The sequence below is a fragment of the Oncorhynchus kisutch genome, linkage group LG21, assembly GCF_002021735.2.
Source record: "Oncorhynchus kisutch isolate 150728-3 linkage group LG21, Okis_V2, whole genome shotgun sequence".
Taxonomy (NCBI): domain Eukaryota; kingdom Metazoa; phylum Chordata; class Actinopteri; order Salmoniformes; family Salmonidae; genus Oncorhynchus; species Oncorhynchus kisutch.
The window spans coordinates 12,537,555-12,560,412 of record NC_034194.2 but is presented as its reverse complement, the minus strand read 5'-3'; the positions used below and the strand labels follow the sequence as shown (position 1 = coordinate 12,560,412).

The 22,858-nt window shown below is 44.2% G+C and overlaps 1 protein-coding gene across 7 annotated transcripts in view; it reads right to left on the bottom strand.

The window, feature by feature from the left end:
- The window catches only part of myo6a (myosin VIa), an 86,900-nt gene that overhangs the window by 3,400 nt on the left and 60,642 nt on the right, over positions 1 to 22,858 (bottom strand). The window contains exons 24-34 of one of the 7 annotated variants that reach the window (XM_031800262.1): positions 22,417 to 22,507; positions 21,674 to 21,824; positions 13,350 to 13,558; positions 12,666 to 12,744; positions 7,911 to 8,071; positions 7,708 to 7,749; positions 7,229 to 7,267; positions 5,880 to 5,918; positions 4,139 to 4,248; positions 2,838 to 2,978; positions 962 to 988 (exon numbers count right to left, since the gene is read on the bottom strand). In XM_031800262.1, the coding sequence (XP_031656122.1) occupies positions 962 to 988; positions 2,838 to 2,978; positions 4,139 to 4,248; positions 5,880 to 5,918; positions 7,229 to 7,267; positions 7,708 to 7,749; positions 7,911 to 8,071; positions 12,666 to 12,744; positions 13,350 to 13,558; positions 21,674 to 21,824; positions 22,417 to 22,507 (1,089 nt within the window). The remainder of the gene's footprint in view (positions 1 to 961; positions 989 to 2,837; positions 2,979 to 4,138; positions 4,249 to 5,879; positions 5,919 to 7,228; positions 7,268 to 7,707; positions 7,750 to 7,910; positions 8,072 to 12,665; positions 12,745 to 13,349; positions 13,559 to 21,673; positions 21,825 to 22,416; positions 22,508 to 22,858) is intronic. The other 6 variants (XM_031800265.1, XM_031800264.1, XM_031800266.1 and 3 more) reach the window with 6 other exon arrangements.

Sequence of the window (22,858 nt, the reverse complement as noted above, 5' to 3'; positions counted from 1 at the left end):
CTGAACTGACAGGAAAATGAGAATATACAGTAGATGTGCACCCAACAATCTCCAAGGTATAAGTACGTGTTGTGTTGCAAATCCCCCACTTTCTGCTCCAATGACGAGTCAACTGCTAGGTTTCTCTCCCAATCAGCAGACAGACGTGTTACACCGTCATACTCCCAAAAAAACGATGAGAGACAGTTTCCCAAATGGCACCCTATTCCCTTTATATTGCTCTACATTCATGTCATTTAGCAGACGCTCTTATCCAGAGCAATTAAGGTTAAGTGCCTTGCTCAAGTGCACAGACAGATCTTTTTTACCTAGTCGGCTCAGGGATTAGAAACCAGCAACCTTTCGGCTGCTGGCCCAAAAGTAGGGCACCATCTACGGAATAAGGTCCCATTTGGGAGGCGGGCACACATCCATCCAAACACCAGTTAGCCTAAGTGCCCTGAATGATTTTAGCTCCAATTGTCAAGCGTAGCCACATAACATTTGCAGCAACATCAATAACAGCAGCCATTTTAACACTTTGAAATCTCTTTGTGCCCATCCTCATTCTCTATCAGCTCGAGTTCGACATTTGAAAACACCATCCAAATCGAACACAGTCTGTAGCATCTCATACAATAGCCTACACTTACAAAGAATTCCAGGTGCACTTAGTTGAAACCCCTTCTTCTGTTATAAAATAACATGCACACCAAAGACGATTACATTTAGAAAGAAACCAGATGCTGTAAGATTCCTCACGCCATCACCAAGGTTATGTCCCAAATGGTACCCTATTTCCTATATAGTGCACTGCTGTTGACCAGAGCCTTATCCCAAAACAGAAAGTAAAACCCTTCCACACAGGCAAGTAGTGACCACCACACACAGACAGCACTCCCCTCCATTTCCCCATGGTTAATAGAGGGCTTAGCACTGGGCTGAGGTTAGTGGTGCTACTACATCATGGAGAACCACTTACGTGCTTGTCTCACATGAGGTGCGAGATCTGAAAGTAAACATGCCAGGTTACACTTACAAACACATGCAGTATGACACAGGTATTAAACAAAATCAACATGCAAGTAAACTACAAATTAATTTCCTAGAAAGACTAGGCTATTTTGAGCCAATCACCAATATCAATGCCTCTTCTTCATAGATATTAATGATAGCGCTATTACCATGTCTTTACATGCGTTTACTGTAGCCATGGCCTAAATGGATGAGACCATAGGCATGGAAGTACAGGGAAGGCCATTCACAAGCAAAACCATTCGATTGTAGGTTACATTATGCTTGGAGCCTGAAAATATGAGAGCGCTCCTCAGCCTCTGCCTTATTAAATGTGTCAGAGAGCAGGTAGGCATAGCTGGCACTGTGCTGTGTCTGACACTACGGGCTTTATTTTAACAAACCTAAGGCAATGGTAAATCTAAGCAGTGGCGGTAGCGCTATTGGTCCGGGCAATATTTTTGTTGTTTGTTGCTATTTTCACAGCCGTTATTATGAGCGCAATAGCTGGCGGTGGCGCGAAAGAGCTGGGTTTTGATGAATAAACAAGTTGTGGTTGTGACGAAGGCTTGGTCACTCACTAGCCAATCATGGCGTTCCATGCCTTAATACCGCATGCGTTATGGATAGGCTACTTGGCTAATGCATGGCCAGGACAAGATTGACACCAGATGTATTGCTGTTGAACCAGCTTTTGTTATAGTAGGGTAAGGGTAGCCTAAAGGTTTTTTTAAATTTTTATTAAACACGAAAAATAACTAAATGTTTCTAGATACTAATGTCACCGGATTATCTTCTCTCTCGTTCCATGATGGGTATTTAGTCTACATGGATGGGGTTTTATGCACATCCAAAATAATAAGAGGCGCTGGCTAAAATAATGTAATAGCCTACATAGATTTTTTTTTAAGTGATGTCTACTCACAGTTTTGCTGCTGCCAAACTTGATCTTTGAATAAAACTTTGGTGATCAAGATTCATTTCTAAGAAGTCTCACAATCCTCAACAAAAATGGGGGGGAAAAGTTTCTAAATAGGAGATTCACGGGCACAAAGCACATCAGATATTGCTACCCCTCCAACCTTAGCGCAAGCGAGCTCATATAAGACAGGTAAATTACCAATCCTGTCGCTAGGGTTTGAAAATAGAAGAGCGTCGGGATTTAACAGGTCGAAATTGCAAACAAGCACACGTTTGACAATAGCGCTGTCTTAACGCCAGATGAAAATAGAGCCCTAAGTGAGAAGAGGAGAGGTGGGGGCATAGCTACAGATCCTAGAATTATACATGTCATTATATGGGGGCTGTGTATGTGGTATGCAGTTGTCTAACAGCACATACAAAGTGGATCTGCAATCTGCGACACAGGAAAAATAGCTGTTTGTTGTCATGGCGACTCCATGTTTTGTACATGGAAAGGACCCATTTGCGGCTCAGTGTGAGACAGCATGGGGTGCTATGGAGAACAATAAGAGAAAAGGTCAGGCTGGAGGATGAGAGCAGGCACCAACAGGATGTGTCCCAAATGGCACCATATTCCCTAGATAGTGCATTACTTTAGACCACGGCCAACATGGGTCTGGTCAAAAGGAGTGCACTATGTAGAGAATAGGACGCCATTTGGGATGCAGCCACAGTATCAGTATTGCAGTAGAAAATATCAGTAGGGGACTAGAGGTCTGATATTGGGAGCAGAATAAAAAAAAACATGTATGCTTCCAAATCACGACCATCACAGCATGGAAAGAGACCCATAATAAGACTCCTACATTGATGTTGTACTGTATAACACTGTCTGAAACACCCTGTGGGTTGGGGACAAGGTGGCCTGTGGGGTCCCTTACCGTAGTCGGTGACTGATTTGGGGGCCCTCTGCTCAGTGTTGCCGGTGTCGTTGCCACGCTTCTTGTTCTTTGACTTCCAGGCGTGATAGACCTTCAGCCGGCGGTGGAACTCCTCTCGGCAGGCAGCCAGCAACTCAATATCTGTGGGTGGAGAGGGAGGGAGAAAGATAGAGAGAGGAAGAGCTATTGGAGCATGGCAGGTTCTAAAGTCGACCAGCACCACAAAGGACAGAGCTACACACAGAGATGGAGGACGACCAACAGAGAGACGATAGCTACAGCTAAAAGACTTTCATTACTTCAACAACAATTCAAAAGCCATAAAATAATAAAAAGACAGCATTATGGGTTTGTCTTTCTATGTCTTCATGAAATTCTAAAACAATTGCTGCTAGGGTTAAAACGCATTTAAACTGTCATCAGCAGACCCGCTAAGTGCCTTGGTAAAGTTTAATTCACAAAGATGGCTCCCTACCTACCAGATAAATGAGTCATTTCACTATCAAAAAGGTCTCCCTGCTCCCTGTAATGGGCACACTACTTAATATCAGCATGCTTAGTGAATACTTTCAATACAAATGCGTAAGCAACCCCAGATACCCCGTTTTTGGTAGCACATAAGACACATGGCTTGGGGAGCAGCGAATGAATGAGTCTGCGCCCAAAATGAAAGCCTATTCTAGGGTTCCCCAATAGGGTCAGGGGTGACTTAAACAACCCCCCCCCCCGTTGTTGGACATAAGACTAAAATTCACAGGAAATCAGCGTAGTGTTTCTAATTTAGGAAATCTGTTACCGAGTATTCAAGCGTGTAAATCAATAATCAAGGTTTGAAATTATTATGTTTTGGTCAAATACTATACCCGTTTTGGCTTCTTGTGGTCAATTTGCAGTATACAAATTATTTATAACAATCTGCTCAACTACAAAAAAATGGCCCGAGGATTAATGTAATGGAGGATCCCCGCCCTACATATTGCACAACATTTGACCACTGGTACCCCACTGTTTTACCAAATGACAGAAGAATTTGACTTTCATGTACAAGGAAGTGATCAAATAATAACGTAGGCATTAATAAATAACCATGGAGCAAGTTAAAGCTGTAAAATCACAATTCACTTGTAGACCGAAGCGAACCAGGCTCAGAAAACAGTTTGACAGTTCAATATTGCATAAGGTTCGTTAGGAGCGACACTGTCTCAGCAAAATGTCCCAGTCAAGATTCTTAACGTCAAAATGTCAGAGTCAAGTTTCTAAATGAGCTTCACCCAAACATTCAACATGGCTGACTTTCTTACCACAGGATGTGTTAATGGCGTCCCTCAGTTCGGCATACTTCCACTTGCTGAGCTCGTACTTCTTGGTGCCAGCAGCAGCAGCAGCTTTGGTGGCCTGAACCTGTGGGCCTCTGGCAGCACAGAAACAATCAAGACAGTGGGATTACAACCAAAACCAGAGCAGGCTCCGGGGTGAAGTTTCCCCTAGGTACAGATGTAGGATCGGCATACCCTCCCCCAATCCTTAACCATCAGTGGGAAAAATTCTAAACTGACCCAAGATCAGCGTCTAGGGGCAACTTCACCAGTGGAGCAAGAATGACAGGATCCATAACGAGAGAGATCAAAGGTCATAATCACATGATGACATATTGCGATTTTCATTGGAGGAGTTGAGAGCAGGATGATGTGGGGTGAAATGTGAAGTTTGTCAGGTGAACTGCAACTAGACAAGAGAAATTTAACAACCCCACACCAGTAACACAGACTATTCACAACCCAACTGTATGGAGCTGGAACGGCTCATAGGAGCAGGAGCCCATCTCCTGTTTCTGTAGCGTGAGGCAGCTCGATGTGCAACTACACCTCCTGGACAGGATGTTAGTCTATCACAGGGCCTCGCCCCTAATTTTTCTCTATAATGCGGAGTGCCAAACAGACACACATTGGGTCCCTCGTTTACAGTTTTTGGTATAACTCGGCCGGGAATCGAACTCCCAACCTCAGGCAGGACACTAACCACAAGGCCACTGAATTTGGTCATGGAGCTGCTCCAGTGCTGCTTTATTCTGTTGAACAGCCATTTAGCACTGTATGGGACGGTTTCCCTGACACAGATTAAGGACTAGGCTTAATCCATGTCGGGGAAATTGGCCCTGTGTGTCTTTCTACTCTCCAGCTGTGTGGCTGTTCCTTGCTAGTCTGATCTGTGGTCTCCTCCTCCTAACTGCTGACAGGGCTAATTACATCCTGGCTGGGATTTGCCCCTTTTAGACTCTCTGGATCTGAGGCTGGAGCGGGCCCTGGGCCACGCTCTAATCCTATTGGCTAATTTAGCCTCTCCAACCAGGGGTGCATGCCTCGCACCGTTGGCGGCTATTCCGGGTACCCAGAAGCACGCAACCCCGTCGACCTTGGGCCAGCAGGCCGGGGCACCTTCTGCTCCCACTTCCTGTGGCCATGTGTCGCAATGAGGCGTAGTGGGAGGCGGCTTGAACCAATTAGTAAACAGACAGCGTAACAGTGCCTGCTGGGTTTGTGGTCGACGGGCTCCAGCAAACATCTCTCATTCAGTCATTCTGACGGCTGGCCACATGGCGCCAGCTAATTGGGATCCCAATAAAGAAGAGGTCTACTACAGTGCGATATCAGTGGGCCAGGAATCAGGATATAGCTGACTTATATAATGTGTGAGTAACTATAATAGTTGGAACAAACATATAAGGCCACCATTATTTACTTACCAGTAGCAAAAGCTAGCTAAAGTTAAGTGATCGTCTGAGATTTAACAACTTTAAAAAGACTCCGGCTGATTTGAAAACCAATCATCCATCCATTTGCATGGTGAGGAGCCCTACCCCATTGTGTAGGAACACTCAACAATGGTTAATTGTGTGGAATTATGAAGAATTAGCCTAAATGATGATACATCTCTACTAAGAAGATTAGTATTGATACGCAGAATCACACGTTTTGATCCAGAGATTTGATCGTAACGATTACCTGAGATTTAATTCATGGAATTGAAAGGATTTCTACCCACCTAGACAGAAGCTCAGACATTTCCTTGGCCATTTCCTCCCTAAAAGGACATGATGAGCCCAGCATAATAAGAGTTAGAACCACTTTCAATACCAGCCAACTGTCACATTGATTGCAGTTGTAAGACAGGAGAGAGAAAGAAGGCGTGTAAAGAGAGAAAAGGTGTGTGTGCAGGTGCAGCCAGGAATATAATGCACTCTCCCTCCCTCCCTGGAACACTGCTGGTTTACTGGTCACTGTATCATCTAAGCAGGTCTCACATTGTGGCGTGACATACAGAGGCTGATCAGGCGGACAGTAGCCACGCGGTTAAGAGCGTTGAGCCAGTAACCGGAAAGTCGCTGGTTTGAAACCCTGAGCCGACTAGGTAAAAAAGAAAAAAAACGGTCTATGTGCCCTTGAGCAAAGCACTTAACCCTAATTGCTCCCGTACGTCGCTCTGGATAACTGTCTAAATGACTCAAATGTAAATCTGTGTGTGTGTGTGTGTGTGTGTGTGTGTGAGATCCTTTCCGCATGAGGCCGTGTGAACAGCCAAGAGCTCAGCATGTGAACTGTTGCAGCTATAAACAGAAATGCTTAGCTTCACTTGCAAATCTGTGGACGCCACCAACAAACTTAGATTTGATCTACAGGGCCACTGATTAAACTCACCACTCTGGATGTTGTCACTCCTGTTGTTTTAAGGATAAAAAAAAATAATTAAAAAAGACTAGCGCTTCTCTTCCCGGTTTGCACACTCTCAGGTGACGTAAAACAGAGAACGTGTACATTCTACTAGCTATGCTCTGCCTATAACATGTATTACTGTGTTTCCAAGCAATTTCTTATTACCGGATGAGAGAGAGCGTATTTCCAAAGAAATCTTTTAAACTGACAGGAACAGTGGCATGTAAAAAGAGAGTAACCACATGGCAAATCCATTATGACCCTTCAAAACACCCTTTCAGAGTGCACATCAGCATGTCTTTGATTCACAACGTGACACATCCATCAACACGTAGGTTAGTGACTTGGTGCAGTTCAGGGGCTTGTGGGAATGCTGTGGGGAGCAGAGGTCTAGTTGGCAGATGCTGCTACAGCACACAGTGGAATAGATTAGTAATATCAAGATAACGGTCAGTGCAGTCAGCCTAGCCGTTGCTTTTCCCACAATGCATTCTTTTCAGCCTCAAGGCCAAAAAAAAGAGATCAAAAAGCATGCAAAAAGAAGTGCAGATCCTTATAGTTCATTAATAGAAAACATAACGTGTGATATTCTACGTGCACCTCGTCTGAATTTAAAAGAAGAAGTGCAAGTGTGCTGAAGGTGTATTTACACAGCAAAGGTGATGTTTAAAAGGAACCTACATGGACATGCCCTTGAGCTTTTGAGATCCACCAGCTCCACTGCAACAAGAGAATGATGAGCATTACAACCGTACACAATACAATGGGGAACTGGAAGAAAAGGTGCTTCCTTTTCCTCTTTCTTTGATTGGCTAAAAGGACAGATCATTCCTCTGGCAATAATTTGAAAATAAATGGAATTGATTGATAGAGTGAGCTCAGTCATGTCTGGGAATCAAATTTGGAGGTCAAATTCCTGGTACACGTAAATGTACTTGGTGAATAAAGGTGATTCGGAATCAAAAGTCAGCACTTACTGAACTATGAGTTGGTTTAAAGATCATACTTAGCCTAGCATCAATCAATGGCTGTGTTTGCATGTAAGAGGTAAGGTTGGTTTAGCTGGCAGATTGCTACAGCATGCAGGGTAGTTATGTTTCACTGGTCAGGTTAAGGTTGGACGGGGGGGGGGTTAAGGGGTTTAAATCTTGGTGTCTTACGTAGCGCTCTCTGGGGATGATGGAACACCTGAGGTGCCGTTACTGGGAGAAGAGAAGAGAAGAGATTGGTTAGGCAGGCCTACAGACGGTCAGAGTCTCTCCCCAGGTCCAAAGTCCTCATCAAGACCCATCTCTGGGGACCCTCGCTCAGAGGGTAACAGATGGTCTATAGAGGTGTGTTAGCGGTGTTAGTGAGCTGTTACCTGCGCAGGCCTGCGTCGTTCTGGCTCTCCTCTGGGATGAGTTCAGCCTCGCTCTGGGCGATCCTCATGGCCAGCTCCCTGTCGCGTCTCTCCTGCTCCAAGATGTTCTGGCGCACCGCCTCTTCCTCTCGCTCAGCCTCCAGCTGAACATCCATCTCCGCCTGCAGAGACAGTTTACTTTAATATACGTGCTTACACACACACACACACACCCCCCAGGATGTTGTAATGCACAAATACACAAAGTACAGCATCCAATAACACACCCAAGGCAGCGTAGAATGAGCCCTGTGGGAGTGAGGCGAGTCAGAAGACAGCCTCATTTCCTCTGTTACGCTGAAGGTGGCATGTGGTTTTCTGATGGACCCAGTAATATGATGGATGGTCCTGCCTGCACCATGTCCTTATGAGCACATTTTCATAAGTCACTCCTTGCCCAAGCCAGACTCATGAAGGGCACCAAAGACGCCTTGTATGAAGTTGACGCATATAAACATGGGCATGACGTTTTACAGCGCTCTCAAAATAGCAGCTCATCGCTGCAGGCTCAGGATGACTGCAGGTTCACAAGATTGGGTGATACTCCCTTTGGCACCTTCAAATTGCCCTCGCGCCCTCCCCGTTTCGTCCTCCCAGTCTACATCTGCTCCCCCCGCCGCAGTCTCTATACAGTCTGTCAGGGACTTAAGCACAGAGATGTAAAGGAGGTGTCTATATGTGTGGCAGGGCCTGATTAGACTCGTTGCACATCCACTAATGAGCCTTTCCTCTGCCTGTCGATCCCTGAGGGACTGTTAGCTGTAGTCTATAGGAGCTGGCCACCATCCAGGGTCAGGAGATAAGCAGCCTTCAGGCGTGCAACTAGGGAATGGAGTCCACAGTACCAAGCCAAGCACATTTATCTTTTGGTCAAGTTTTCTACTGGGAAAAAATACAAGGGGCAGGGTTGAAAATATCACCACATTTTTTTGGCAATAAGATCAATGGAGAACTTGTGTTCAAAGAAACCAGTGGTGGAGAAAGTACCCAATTGTCATTCTGGAGTAAAAGTATAGATACCTTAATAGAAAGTTACTCAAGTAAAAGTTACCCAGTAAGATACTACTTGAGTAAAAGTATTTGGTTATAAATGTACTTAAGTATCAAAAGTAAATGTAATTGCTAAAATACACTTAAGTATCAGAAGTAAAAATTCACTTAAAATGTCTTATATTAAGCAAAGTAGGCAGCACCATTTTCTTGTTTTTAAAATATATGGATAGCCAGGGGCACACTCCAACATCATTTACAAAAGAAGCATTTGCGTTTAGTTAGTTCAGATCAGAGGCAGAAGAGATGACCACGTGTTGTCTTGATAAGTGTGTGAATTTGACCCTTTTCCTGTCCTGCTCAGCATTCAAAATGTAACTTTTGGGTGTCAGGTAAAATGTTATGGAGGTAAAATGTTATGGAGTTAAAAGTACAATGTTTTCTTTAGGAATGTAATGAAGTAAAAGTAGTCAAATTTAGTTAAGTATAGATACCCCAAAAACTACTTAAGTAGTACTTTAAAGTACTTTACACCACTGAAAGAAACACCTGGGTTGAGAGAAATGCCATTCAGGAAGACAACCGCGGAGTCATGAAGGTAGTCAAATTCCACGTGACCATTTAGTTCCGGTAATTAGACTTCTCCAAGCTCTAATGCTGCTGCTGGTCATTAGTAGTCTACCAAACTTGCTACCTGCCTGGTAGTCAGCACTCTATTGTCCCTAATCACTCTGACATCAATGCAAATGTAATCGAAAATCTAATCAAACTTCATGAGCTCGTGTTGCGCAGCATTTCTATAGGCTATGCATTTGTACGGGAAAACAGAGTGAAGGCCTCTATTAAATAAAAAGAGGACCCCATCAGCTTTCTATCGGCTAGGCCTACTATATTTATTTCAACTTTCCTAATATTAAGTACATTGCTTATCTTTACAACAGGAGTATAGCCTACCTGGCTGGCATGAAAATGAATCACGGGAAAAGTGTCCTCAATTTATTGTAAGTGCATAGATGACATGCATTTTTTCCGTTGCCCCTGCTTCGAGATTGGACCATTAGCACGCACCTTTCTAAATCCTCAAAATGTCACATATTATTTAGTATATGTAAAGACCAGAGTAAATCAAGAATAGTCGGATGGGTGACAATATTAGCCTATCACTTGTGAATGATGTCCAGCATAAGGCAAGAAATTACTTTTTCTAAATCAAACTGTGTTCGAATACCCATATTAACATACTGTATACTACGTACTTAATGAGTATATACTATTAGTTTATTTTTAGTGTTCTGTAAACGAACCGTATGTTTTCGGTTTAACTGTTAGCCTGTCAACCTGAAGTTGATGCTGTTGCTATGCAACATCTTACTAGCATAACAAATTACATTATACGACTTTGGGTGTGTTCTTAAATTCAATCTGGAGTGCCAGAGTGCGCTCGTAAATTCAGAGCGTTTGTCAAATTGTCAGTTTGTAAATTTGGAGCGTTTCGCGCTCGGAGCGCACACTGGACGCTTGGGTTTATTTGAGCGTTCTGAACTTAAAACAGCAGTCAAGCACCCAAGCTAACGTTGGCTAGCTTGCTACTCCCAGACACAAATGAGACCAATGACCATTTTACTCGCCCTAGCAGAGTTGGTTAGACAGTTTATGTTATCCAGAGCGTCGGTGACCAACTGTGATGCTGGCAACAATTTAATTACGCTTTATTTACTAGACGTTTACTGACACCGGCCATATTCAACCGGTGTTGTGCGCTCGTAAATTCATTATTTTGCACTGTCTGGTACACTCAGACAAGAGTGCTCTGAAATCGGAGTAGATAGCCAGAGCGAATTAACGAAAGCACCCGAATGTCCATTGAGAACGCACCACGACTATACCATTCAGCTAAGAATGGGAATAATCAAGTCAATAAACGTTGGGTAGCTAGATGTCCTATAGTTAATATACTGGGAAGTTTGATGTATAAGTATAGTAGCCAACTAACGTTAGGTATCTAGCTAACAACAGTATCATTACAGCAGTGTGTACCTACGTCGTTCGTAAGGACAGTGTTGCTAACAAATTGTCAGCCAATATAACGCGTAAGATAACTTACTTGAAAAGTTAGTACTTTTACGTTCAACATTTCTTAAATTCGTCATAATTAGTTAAAGCAATGAATTTGTATCCGCGCCTGTATCTCGACTACACATTTTCCGCTATGTTTTTCAAATCTCGAAACGAAGGGGCCCTGAATTGCATTATGGGCCCTAAAGTATGGACACAGTGTCCTCTGTGTGTATACTTCATATTTTGGCCAATTTAGTACGACAACGGGGAACTGCTACATACTAACTATATCCATAGTATGACCAATAAGCATACTATATACTCAATTCACATCACAAGTACTACGGTTAGTATGAGTATTCGAACACAGCTATAGCCTCACAGTTCATGTAGCCTATATGTTTTGCTTTGGTTTGGAAAATATCATTTTTTAAATTCAGCTTTGTTCTAAGCAAATCTTGTCTGATAAATTAACTAGTGTAGCCCACAGCCATTTTGGCATTGCCAGATCAGGACCTAACATAAGGACAACTCAGAGTATGCTATTCTGTTCTTCTGAAATAGACTCTTCCTATCATGCTTCTTTAGACCTGTCTAAAATAAATAATGGATTTATTGTGAAAGTAGAGGCTATATTACATGGATTTATTCAACTGAAAATGTAGACGTTCCAAAGGTCTGCATCAGTGGCATATAAGCCATGATATGATAAAAATGTGTTTATGTTAATTAAATGGTCAATTACCGTGAGACCGACAGTTATTTGCTTGACAATCACCAGCTGACGAAATTTCGTGACCGTCACAGCCCTGTTTCATGTAGTTATTTCCTCCCAAAACGCAAACATCTGCAGTGTAAATCATGCATATTCATACCAGTGTGTACACGGAAGCCAAATGTGATGTTGATGGGGTATCTAAAGGTTAAAAAGGCTGTTTGAGTAAGCACCAACCCTGTCCCTGGCTCAGGGTGGGCTCTAGGCCAGACACTGATTTAAGAGTGCAGTTTTCAGCAATAAAAGCTAAAAAGCCTGTAGATTATCCAGGGTCAGATCTCTGGGGCGCTTTCGTGCTATCCCTCTTCAGATGGACAACATGGGGAGCCAGATGGACAGTATATAAACATCAGAAGTCTAACCATCTCCACGGAACTGGAGTGAGTGGGTGTAGAGAGCTAGTCAGTGAGTGAGTTCGAGAGAGAGAGAAGAGAGCGCGTTCGAGAGAGAGAGAGCACGAGAGAGAGCGCAAGAGAGAGAGCGCGAGAGAGAGAGAGAGAGAGAGAGAGCGAGAGAGAGAGAGCGAGAGAGCGAGAGAGAAAGAGCGAGAGAGAAAGAGAAAGAGTGAAAGAGAGAAAGAGTGAAAGAGAGAAAGAGTGAAAGAGAGAAAGAGCTCGAGAGAAAGAGCTCGAGAGAAAGAGAGCGAGAGAAAGAGAGCGAGAGAGAAAGAGCGAGAGAGAAAGAGCGAGAGAGAAAGAGCGAGAGAGAAAGAGCGAGAGAGAAAGAGTGAAAGAGCTCGAGAGAAAGCTCAAGAGAGTTGGAAGATGGGGAGAAGAGCAGCACAGAAGTTTGGGGGAGTTCATCTGCCAGAGAACATTAAGTAAAGCATGTACGACACTCAGCGAAAGACATTGACAAGGAGAAACCAACCATGGAAGAACACTGCCACTAACCTGAAGCTTCCTCTCCTCTTCTTCTCTCTTCTTCCGCTCCTCTTCCTCATGTTTTCTCTTCAGCTCCATCTCTGCTTTCCTGAGGAAGAGGGAGAATAAGAAAGGCTATTAGGGACTGGTGTCACAGAGTCAAAGGTTGAACTTCATAATCAATACTGTAACATACAGCAGCTCCTCAGTACTAGTCAAGCTCATACAGTCTGTAGATCAATACCTTATCCATCCTGGTAGGACACTGCTACAGAATTAAGGGAGGTGAAACAGATGAATCAATTCAATTGGATTCAACCAATAAATAATCATTGGATTAAAAAAATCCAACCTACAGTAAGTGACCACTGGAAGAGCCCTGATAATTGCATTACGACATCTATGACTTTATCAAGGTCCTCTGACATGGTCATGCTCAAAGTGCCTCCGCAGTAGGTAGGCCTAATTATTAGACCATATCCATGACGGTGCCCTTCAGTTACCAGGCATATAAAGTTGGCAGAGTCGTCGGAGGTCCATAAAGTTTTGGTAGTCGTCTCTAATGCCTTAAATTAGGATCTAGTGACAGATACAATAGGCCATTAGTTCTGCTCAATGGTTTTATACACCAATGAAGAGGGGAGGACCCTAAGCATGACTAATGTATCTGACAACCTCTGCTCTCTTTTCATCCCTCCATCCCCCTCCACTCACAGGCGCCTGTCGTCTTCTTCCTGCTTGCGGCGCTGCTCCTCCTCCTCCCTCCTATTCTTCTCTCTCTCCATCTCTTCCTGGATCTTCTTCAGTCGCTCCTTCTCCTCCTCCTGCTTCTTCTTGTTCTGCATGGCGGTCAGCAGTTGCTCTGACCGGGTCACCAGGGCCTGGTACTCGTGGTCGATGTCCATGCGGGTCATGACTGTAGTCTGAGGAGAGAGTAGAGTCCCGTGAAAAAGGCATCAGCCAAAATTGGATTGAATTCAGTAAAGACCAAGTAAGAACAAACATGAGGTGCAGTATCCACCCAATCTCTACATTGAAGGGGGAGTAGGACATCTGTACAGGTAAGGTGAGAGATTTCATTTTAACCTCGAAAACAAACACACAATGCAAATAAAGCTACTCCTCTCCATTATTTTGTATGAAATTGTGCAAAATCTTGGCGCGTGTTGGAATAGTACTTCAGCTTTGCTGGCTTGGTCGAATTGGCGATTGAAGGGTCTAATTAGCCCCTACACACTTAATTTTCACTACCTCAGCTTTGGGACACTTCCGCAAATGGAGGGCCGAGAGGAAGGGACTGGTTTGGGATTCAGCAAGTGCCTCCTTGCAGCAAACAGAAATACGATACTGGAACACCTTCCCAGACCATCAAGACTCACGCCTCAACTAATTGGACTTGATGGCACGGGAGGGTATTCAAGTTCATATTTCTGTTGGGTGCCATCTCCGTCCCTGAGCACTAACATATCATCCCAATCAGAGCCCTACATTTGTGACTGCTGGCATTTACAGAGCTTCCACAGACAGTGGTGTAGGTTTGAATTAGAGGCAAACGTATTACAGAAACACACTGCTGCTGATGAATATTCATACACATCTGCCGTCAAAGTAACCTTTTATCAGGCCCTATTCTGCTCCGCAGCTGTGGGCCTGTGTTTGATGTGTTTCACTACCGCCCGAGGACACGGATACAGAGCGTCTCCTTACTCGGTTTTCATAACCCAAACATCCGTTGAATTATGCTTTGTCTACGATCAGACTCTGAAGTCACACTTAACAGCATTTGATGTTAGCTTCACCTTAAAAAGGCCCACTACTCTACAATAAAAAGTGTAACTTTTAAAAGGCTAACAAATCAGTTGGACGCAAAGGAATGAATTGTTTAACACTTTTTTTTGTATTATCAATTGTAAACATAACGACGGAGAAGGCTGACATTTTACGTGTTCCTACCCAATTGTGTTTTTTTGTTTGCAACTTATTTATTTTTTTACATAATGTTGCTGCTACCGTCTCTTATGACCGAAAGTAACTTCTGGACATCAACTGCGATTACTCAACACGATCTGGCAGAATCCTTTTTTCCCTTTGTCGAGCCCAACGTGAATGACATACTGCTTTCCCGGGAACAGGCCCAGATCCCCATCATTTGCATATATAGAAGGCAGAGAAAAAGGGGCCGGAGGGCATGCTGCCTTATGAGAATTCGCAGGCGATTGAATAAACCCCTGCCTTCCATTCTTCTAGCAAAGGTGCAAACTTTGGAAAATAAAATCGATGACCTACCCAGAAAATTTAACTACCAACGGGACATTCAAAACTGTAGTATCTTATGCTTCACGGAGTTGTGGCTGAACGACGACATAATCAACATACTGGTTATACGCTGTCTCGGCAGGATAAAACACCGGCGTCTCGTAAGTCAAGGGGCGGCGGACTATGTATTTTTGTAAATAATAGCTGGTGCACGATATCTAAGGAAGCCTCGAGATTTTGCTCACCTGAGGTAGAGTATCCCATGATGAGCTGTAGACCACACTATCGACCTAGAGTTTCTGTATTTTTCATAGCGGTCTACATAGAGGCTGGCACTAAGACCGCACTCAATGAGCTGCAAACAGGAAAACGCACACCCAGAGATGGTGCTCCTGGTGGCCGGGGAATTTAATGCAGGCAAAATTAAATTTGTTTTACATCATTTCTAACAGCATGCAAAAAAAAAAAATTCTAGACAACCTTTACTCCACACAAAGAGACGCATACAAAGCTCTCCCTCGCCCTCCATTTGGCAAATCTGACCATTATTCTTCTCCTCCTGATTCCTGCTTACAAGCAAAAATGAAAGCAGGAAGCACCAGTGACTTGATAAATACAGAAAAGTGGTCAGATGAAGCAGATGCTAAACTACAGGACTGTTTTGCAAGCACAGATTGGAATATGTTCTGTGATTCCTCCGTTGGCATTGAGTAGACCACATCAGTCATTTGCGTCATCAATAAGTGCATCGATGACGTCGTCCCCACAGTGGCCGTACGTTCGTACCCCAACCAGAAGCCATGGATTACAGGCAACATTTGCACTGAGCTAAAGGCTAGAGCTTCCCGCTTTCATGTAGTGGGACTCTAGCCAGGACTAAGATCGAATCGTACTATGCCAGCTCTGACGTTCGTCGGATGTGGCAGGGCTTGCATTAAACTACAAAGGGAAGCACAGCCGAGAGCTACCCAGTGACACGAGCCTTCCAGACGAGCTAAACTACTTGTATGCTCGCTTTGAGGCAATTAACACTGAAACATACATGAGAGCACCAGCTGTTCCAGAAGACTGATCACGCTCTCCGCAGCAGATGGGGGTAAGATCTTTAAAACAGGTCAACATTCACAAGGCCGCAGGACCAGACGGATTATATGTACTGCGAGCATGTGCTGACCAACTGGCAAGTGTCTTCACTGACTCTTTCAACCTGTCCCTGACATGGTCTGTAATACCAACATGTTTCAAGCAGACCAACATGGTCCCTGTGCCCGAGAACACTAATGTAATCTGCCTAAATTACTACCGACCCGTAGCACTCGTCTGTATCCATGAAGTGCTTTGAAAGGCTGGTCATGGCTCACGTCAACACTATTATCCCAGAAACCCTAGACCCACTCAAATTTGCATACCGCCCTAACAGATCCACAGATGCAATCTCAATTGCACTCCCACCTGGACAAAAGGAACAGCTATGTGAGAATACTATTCATTGACTACAGCTCTGCGTTCAACACCAGTGCCCTCAAAGCTCATCAATAAGCTAAGGATCCTGTGACTAAACACCGTCCCCTGCAACTGGATCCTGGACTTACCTGACTGTCCGCCCCCATGTGGTATGGGTAGGTAACAACATCCGCCACGCTGATCCTCAACACAGGGGCCCCTCAGGGGTGCATGCTCAGTCCCCTCCTGTACTCCCTGTTCACTTATCACTCCAACACCATCATTAAGTTTGCTGATGAAACAGACCAGCCTGATCACTGACAACAAAGAGACAGCCTATAGGGAGGAGGTCAGAGACCTGGCAGTGTGTTGCCTCTCCCTCAATGTGATCAAGACAAAGGAGATTGTGGACTACAGGAAAAAGAGAACCGAGCATGCCCCCATTCTCATCGAAGGGGCTGTAGTGGAGCAGGTTGAGAGCTTCAAGTTCCTTGGTGTCCACAAACAAACTAACATGGTCCAAGCACACAAAGACAGTTGTGATGAGGGTACGACAAAACCTATTCCTCTTCAGGAGACTGAAAAGTTTTGGCATGGGTCCTCAGATCCTCAAAAGGTTCTTTAGTTGCACAAAAGAGAGCATCAATGCCTGGTATGGCAACTGCTCGGCCTCTGACCGCAAGGCACTAGAGGGTAGTGCATATGGCCCAGTACGTCACTGGGGCAAAGCTTCCTGCCATCCAAGACCTCTATACCAGGCAGTGTCAGAGGAAGGCCCTAAAAATCGTCAAAGACTCCAGCCACCCTAGTCATACTGTTCTCTATGCTACCGCACGGCAAGCGGTACCGGAGCGCCAAGTCTAGGTCCAAGAGGCTTCTAAACAGCTTCTACCCCCAAGCCATAAGACTCCTGAACACCTAATCAAATGGATAACCAGACTATTTGCATTGCCACCGCCCTCTTTTACACCGCTGCTACTCTGTTATCATCTATGCAGTCACTTTAATAACTCTACCTACATGTACATATTACCTCAATTACCTCAACTAACTGGTGCCCCTGCACATTGACTCTGTACCAGTTACCCCCTGTATATAGTCTTGCTATTGTCATTTTACTGTTGCTGTTTAACTACTTGTTACTTTTATTTCTTATTCTTTTTTATTTATTTAACCAGGGAGGCCAGTTGAGAACAAGTTCTCATTTACAACTGCAACCTGGCCAAGATAAAGCAAAGCAGTGCGACAAAAACAACAGTTAAACAAACGTACAGTCAATAACACAATAGAAAAATCTATGTGCAGTGTTTGCAAATGTAGAAGAGTAGGGAGGTGAGGCAATAAATAGGCCAGAGGCGAAATAATTACAATTTAGCATTAACACTGGAGTGAGATGTGCAAGTAGAGATACTGAGGTGCAAAAGAGCAAGAGGATAAGTACAAATATGGGGATGAGGTAGTTGGGTGTACTATTTATAGATGGGCTGTGTACAGGTACAGTGATCAGTAAGCTGCTCTGACAGCTGACGCTTAAAGTTAGATGGGGAGATATAAGTCTCCAGCATCAGTGATGTTTGCAATTTGTTCCAGTCATTGGAAGCAGAGAACTGGAAGGAAATGCAACCAAAGGAAGTGTTGGCTTTGGGGATGACCAGTGAAATATACCTGCTTGAGCGCGTTCTACGGGTGGATGTTGCTATGGTGACTGGTGAGTTGAGATAAGGCGGGGCTTTACCAAGCAAAGACTTCTAGATGACCTGGAGCCAGTGGGTTTGGCGACAAATATGTAGCAAGGACCAGCCAACGAGAGCATACCGGTCGCATTGGTGGGTAGTGTATGGGGCTTTGGTGACGAAACAGATGGCACTGTGATAGCAAATTGGATGCAGTCTGAGTAGAGTGTTGGAGGCTATTTCGTAAATGACATCACCGAAGTCAAGGATCGGTAGGATAGTCAGTTTTACGAGGGTATTTTTGGAAGCTTGAGTGAAGGAGGCTTTGTTGCGAAATAGGAAGCCGATTCTCAATTTAATTTTGGATTGGAGATGCTTAATGTGAGTCTGGAAGAGGAGTTTACAGTCTAACCAGACACCTAGGTATTTGTAGTTGTCCACATATTCTAAGTCAGAGTGTGCGGGCAGCAATCGGTTGAAGAGCATGCACTTAGTTTTACTAGCATTTAAAAAGCAGTTGGAGCCCACGGAAGGAGTGTTGTATTGCATTGAAGCTTGTTTGGAGGTTTGTTAGCACAGTGTCCAAAGGGCCAGATGTATACAGAATGGTGTCGTCTGCCTACAGGTGGATCAGTGAATCACTGGCAGAAAGGGCAACATCATTGATATACAGTGAGGGAAAAAAGTATTTGATCCCCTGCTGATCGGTCGATAATTTTTAAATGGTAGGTTTATTTGAACAGTGAGAGACGGAACAAAAAAATCCTGAAAAACGTGTGTCAAAAATGTGTCTTTTATACAGGTAATGAGCTGAGATAAAGAGCACACTCTTAAAGGGAGTGCTCCTAATCTCAGCTTGTTACCTGTTTAAAAGACCTGTCCACAGAAGCAATCAATCAGATTCCAAACTCTCCACCATGGCCAAGACCAAAGAGCTCTCCAAGGATGTCAGGGACAAAATTGTAGACCTACACAAGGCTGGAATGGTCTACAAGACCATCGCCAAGCATCTTGTTGAGAAGGTGACAACAGTTGGTGCGATTATTCGCAAATGGAAGAAACAAAAGAACTGTCAATCTCCCTCGGCCTGGGGCTCCATGCAAGATCTCACCTCGTGGAGTTGCAATGTTCATGAGAACGGTGAGGAATCAGCCCAGAACTACACGGGAGGATCTTGTCAATGATCTCAAGGCAGCTGGGACCATAGTCACCAAGAAAACAATTGGTAACACACTACGCCGTGAAGGACTGAAATCCTGCAGCGCCCGCGAGGTCCCCCTGCTCAAGAAAGCACATATACATGCCTGTCTGAAGTTTGCCAATGAACATTGACTGATTCAGAGGACAACTGGGTGAAAGCGTTGTGGTCAGATGAGACCAAAATGGAGCTCTTTGGCATCAACTCAACGTCTTTGGAGGAGGAGGAATGCTGCCTATAACCACAAGAACACCATCCCCACCGTCAAACATGGAGGTGGAAACATTATGCTTTGGGGGTGTTTTTCTGCTAAGGGGACAGGACCACTTCACCACATCAAAGGGACGATGGACAGGGACATGTACCGTCAAATCTTGGGTGAGAACCTCCTTCCCTCAGCCAGGGCGTTGAAAATGGGTCGTGGATGAGTATTCCAGCATGACAATGACCCAAAACACACGGCCAAGGCAACAAAGGTGTGGCTCAAGAAGAAGCACATTAAGGTCCTGGAGTAGCCTAGCGAGTCAGATCTTAATCCCATAAAAAATCTGTGGAGGGAGCTGAAGTTTCGAGTTGCCAAACGTCAGCCTCGAAACCTTAATGACTTGGAGAAGATCTGCAAAGAGGAGTGGGACAAAATCCCTCCTGAGATGTGTGCAAACCTGGTGGCCAACTATAAGAAACATCTGACCTCTGATTGCCAACAAGGGTTTTGCCACCAAGTACTAAGTCAAGTATTTGACCCCTCTGCAAAACATATTTCCCTCATTAAAATGCTAATCAATTTATAACATTTGACATGACTTTTCTAGATTTTTTTGTTATTAGTCTGTCTCGCACTGTTCAAATAAACCTACCATTAAAATTAGACTGATCATTCCTTTGTCAGTGGGCAAACGTACAAAATCAGCAGGGGATCAAATACTTCCCCCCCCCCTCACAGTATATACAGCGAAAAGAGTTGGCCAGAGTATTGAACCCTGTGGCACCCCCATAGAGACTGCCAGAGGTCCAGACAACAGGCCCTCCAATGTGACACACTGAACTCTGAGAAGTAGTTGGTGAACCAGGCGAGGGAGTCATTTAGAAGCCAAGACTATTGAGTCTGCCGATAAGAATGCGGTGATTGAGTCGAAAGCCTTGGCCAGGTCGATGAAGAATGCTGCACAGTACTGTCTTTTATCGATGGCGGTTATGATATCGTTTAGGACCTCGAGCGTGGCTGAGGTGCTCAGAAACCAGATTGCATAGTGGAGAAGGTACGGTGGGATTCGAAATGGTCGGTGATCTGTTTGTCAACTTGGCTTTCGAAGATTTGATTTGTACAGCATTGTTGGCTAGGGGCTCGTAAGTAAGCACTTAACTAAGGTCTACACCGGTTGTATTCGGAGCATGTTGACTAATACAATTTGATCATTAACAGAACCTTAAAAATGAAAAGTTCATATACACAGCTCAGACAAGATGCATTTCTTCTCAAAATTCAGATCATAGCCCATGGACTGAGGCATCCTATTAAATCCAGCCTTGGCTCTGATGAAATATACCTCCCATCTTAAAAAAAAAGCCACGATGCCAATGGGTAGAGAGAGAAGGCCTGATTCAAATACAGTATAGCTGCCCAAAAAAAACATCAGATCCTGTGAATAAATAACAAACCCTGTATCATGCTACTCACAAAATGAACAACAGGGGAGTGATTTACAGCAGTCAAAGCTGCCCTCATTTAAAAGTCTTGAGGTTCCCCAAAAATTCATAGTCTGTACACTGAGCCTGCCATAATTGCACACCATCTGGCTGGCTGAAGCCTATTATTAACAGGTAGAGCTTCCCTCCAACTATCCACCATGTGTTAAATATTCCACACTGGGATGAATGTGTTATAGAAGCACTATGCCTGCATCCCAAACAGCATCCTATTTCCTGTATAGTGGACTACTTTCGACCAGGGCCGGTCAAAAGTAGCGCACACTATAGGGAACAGGGTGCTGTTTGGGACAAGTCTTTGACGTTGAGCGGATTCGATGCACATACTGGCGTAATGACATTCAGAAAACACAATGTTCAATGTAGAGAAATAATGAATTATGAAATATCTTGACAAAATACTATTTTTGGAGCATATGGATAGAAGTTTGACATTCAAAGAAGGAATGATGAAACAAAGGTGAACAAACATGTCTGGTGTCTGATCTCCCTTTAGCACACTTAAAACAGACTTTTGTTTTCTTAGAGAACTGACAAGAGGAGAAAGAAGGAGTTGTATAGAGGTTTTCAACGTCGAAACGTGGATAAATAATTTATTTGGAAATAGAGTTTCAACTAACTTGACGAAATAGACTTTTGTTTTTGGATTCATAGACAAGAGGAGAAAAGGGTTATGTAGAAGTTTGACTTAAAAAGCAGAAAGGAGAGGTTTCATAGAACTCAGAGGTTACAAGGCTAGGGGGGGGTATCATCTCACAGACCTTGATTTTGACCATGGTTGCATTGATGGAGGCATCCAGCTCTTGGATCTGCTTGCTCATCTCCTGCTTCCCCTCCTTCAGGCCGGCGATAACCTTGTTGAACTTATCCATCCTGTTCTTCAGGTTACGAACCTTCACCAGCCCATCGATCCTGTACCATACACACACACACACAGTTAGTCGAAGACAGTTGGTTTTCAAATAATTACAAAAAACGCATAGTAACCCATCACACTGGCCTAGAAGCTTTGGGCCCGGTTGTATAAAACACCTTTAGGGTTTGGATTGTGCACCTTCCATTGTTTAGCTAAGTAGCTAGCTGGTTGATGTTTTCCTTTGGGAACCAGAAGAGATGAAAGCAACATTCCCCTCCACAAATTCGGTGTACATTGATATCCATACTGAATGAAGCCGTTAAGGGACCTCACGGGTACAATTAACTTCCACTTAATTTAAGGGGGGGGGACTTCACCTTAAAACGTTTGGTGCAACTGATTTAAAGTTAAGGACAATTAAAGGGAAGGGAGAAGTAACTGAAGGTGTTTCATGCAACCGGGCTCTGTGGTAATCAGTACAGATCTCCTGGAGCTTTACAAAAGGTAATAAGACAGTCCTGTGGCACCAGCTGGTACAGATAAGACGTCTCCGTGGAGATGCATGCATCATGTGCTAAGCAGCCTGGCACCCCTGAGCTGTGAAAGTGCAGTATAATGAGGAAGAGAGGGGTATTAGATGATACCCACCGGGGCTTGTGCTTCCTCCTGCACAGCCACATGCGCACCGTCTTCTGCATCTTGATGCAGGCACTGGCGCGGTACATCATCTTATTCCTCACTGTGGGAGACATGGAGCGTGAGAAAGAGAGGAGAGAAAGAGAATGACAACGAGAGCCCAGACATGTGGCGCGCCGCTGCTAAATGAATATAGGGGACACGCTGCACAGTACACTCCAGTGGTAATTCACACAGAAAGAGCAGACGATATGGAAATGTTGCCTCAGTGAGAGGTAAACCCAATGGGTCAAAGACTATGTGCGACTGAGTGCATGTTCCAAATGGCACCCTATTCCCTTATTAGTGCACTACTTTTGACCAGAGCCCTATGCACTACCTAGGGGATAGGGTGCCATTTGGGACACAAACAAGGAGTGTAATATTGAGTACCATCCACCTTTTGCACTCAGAA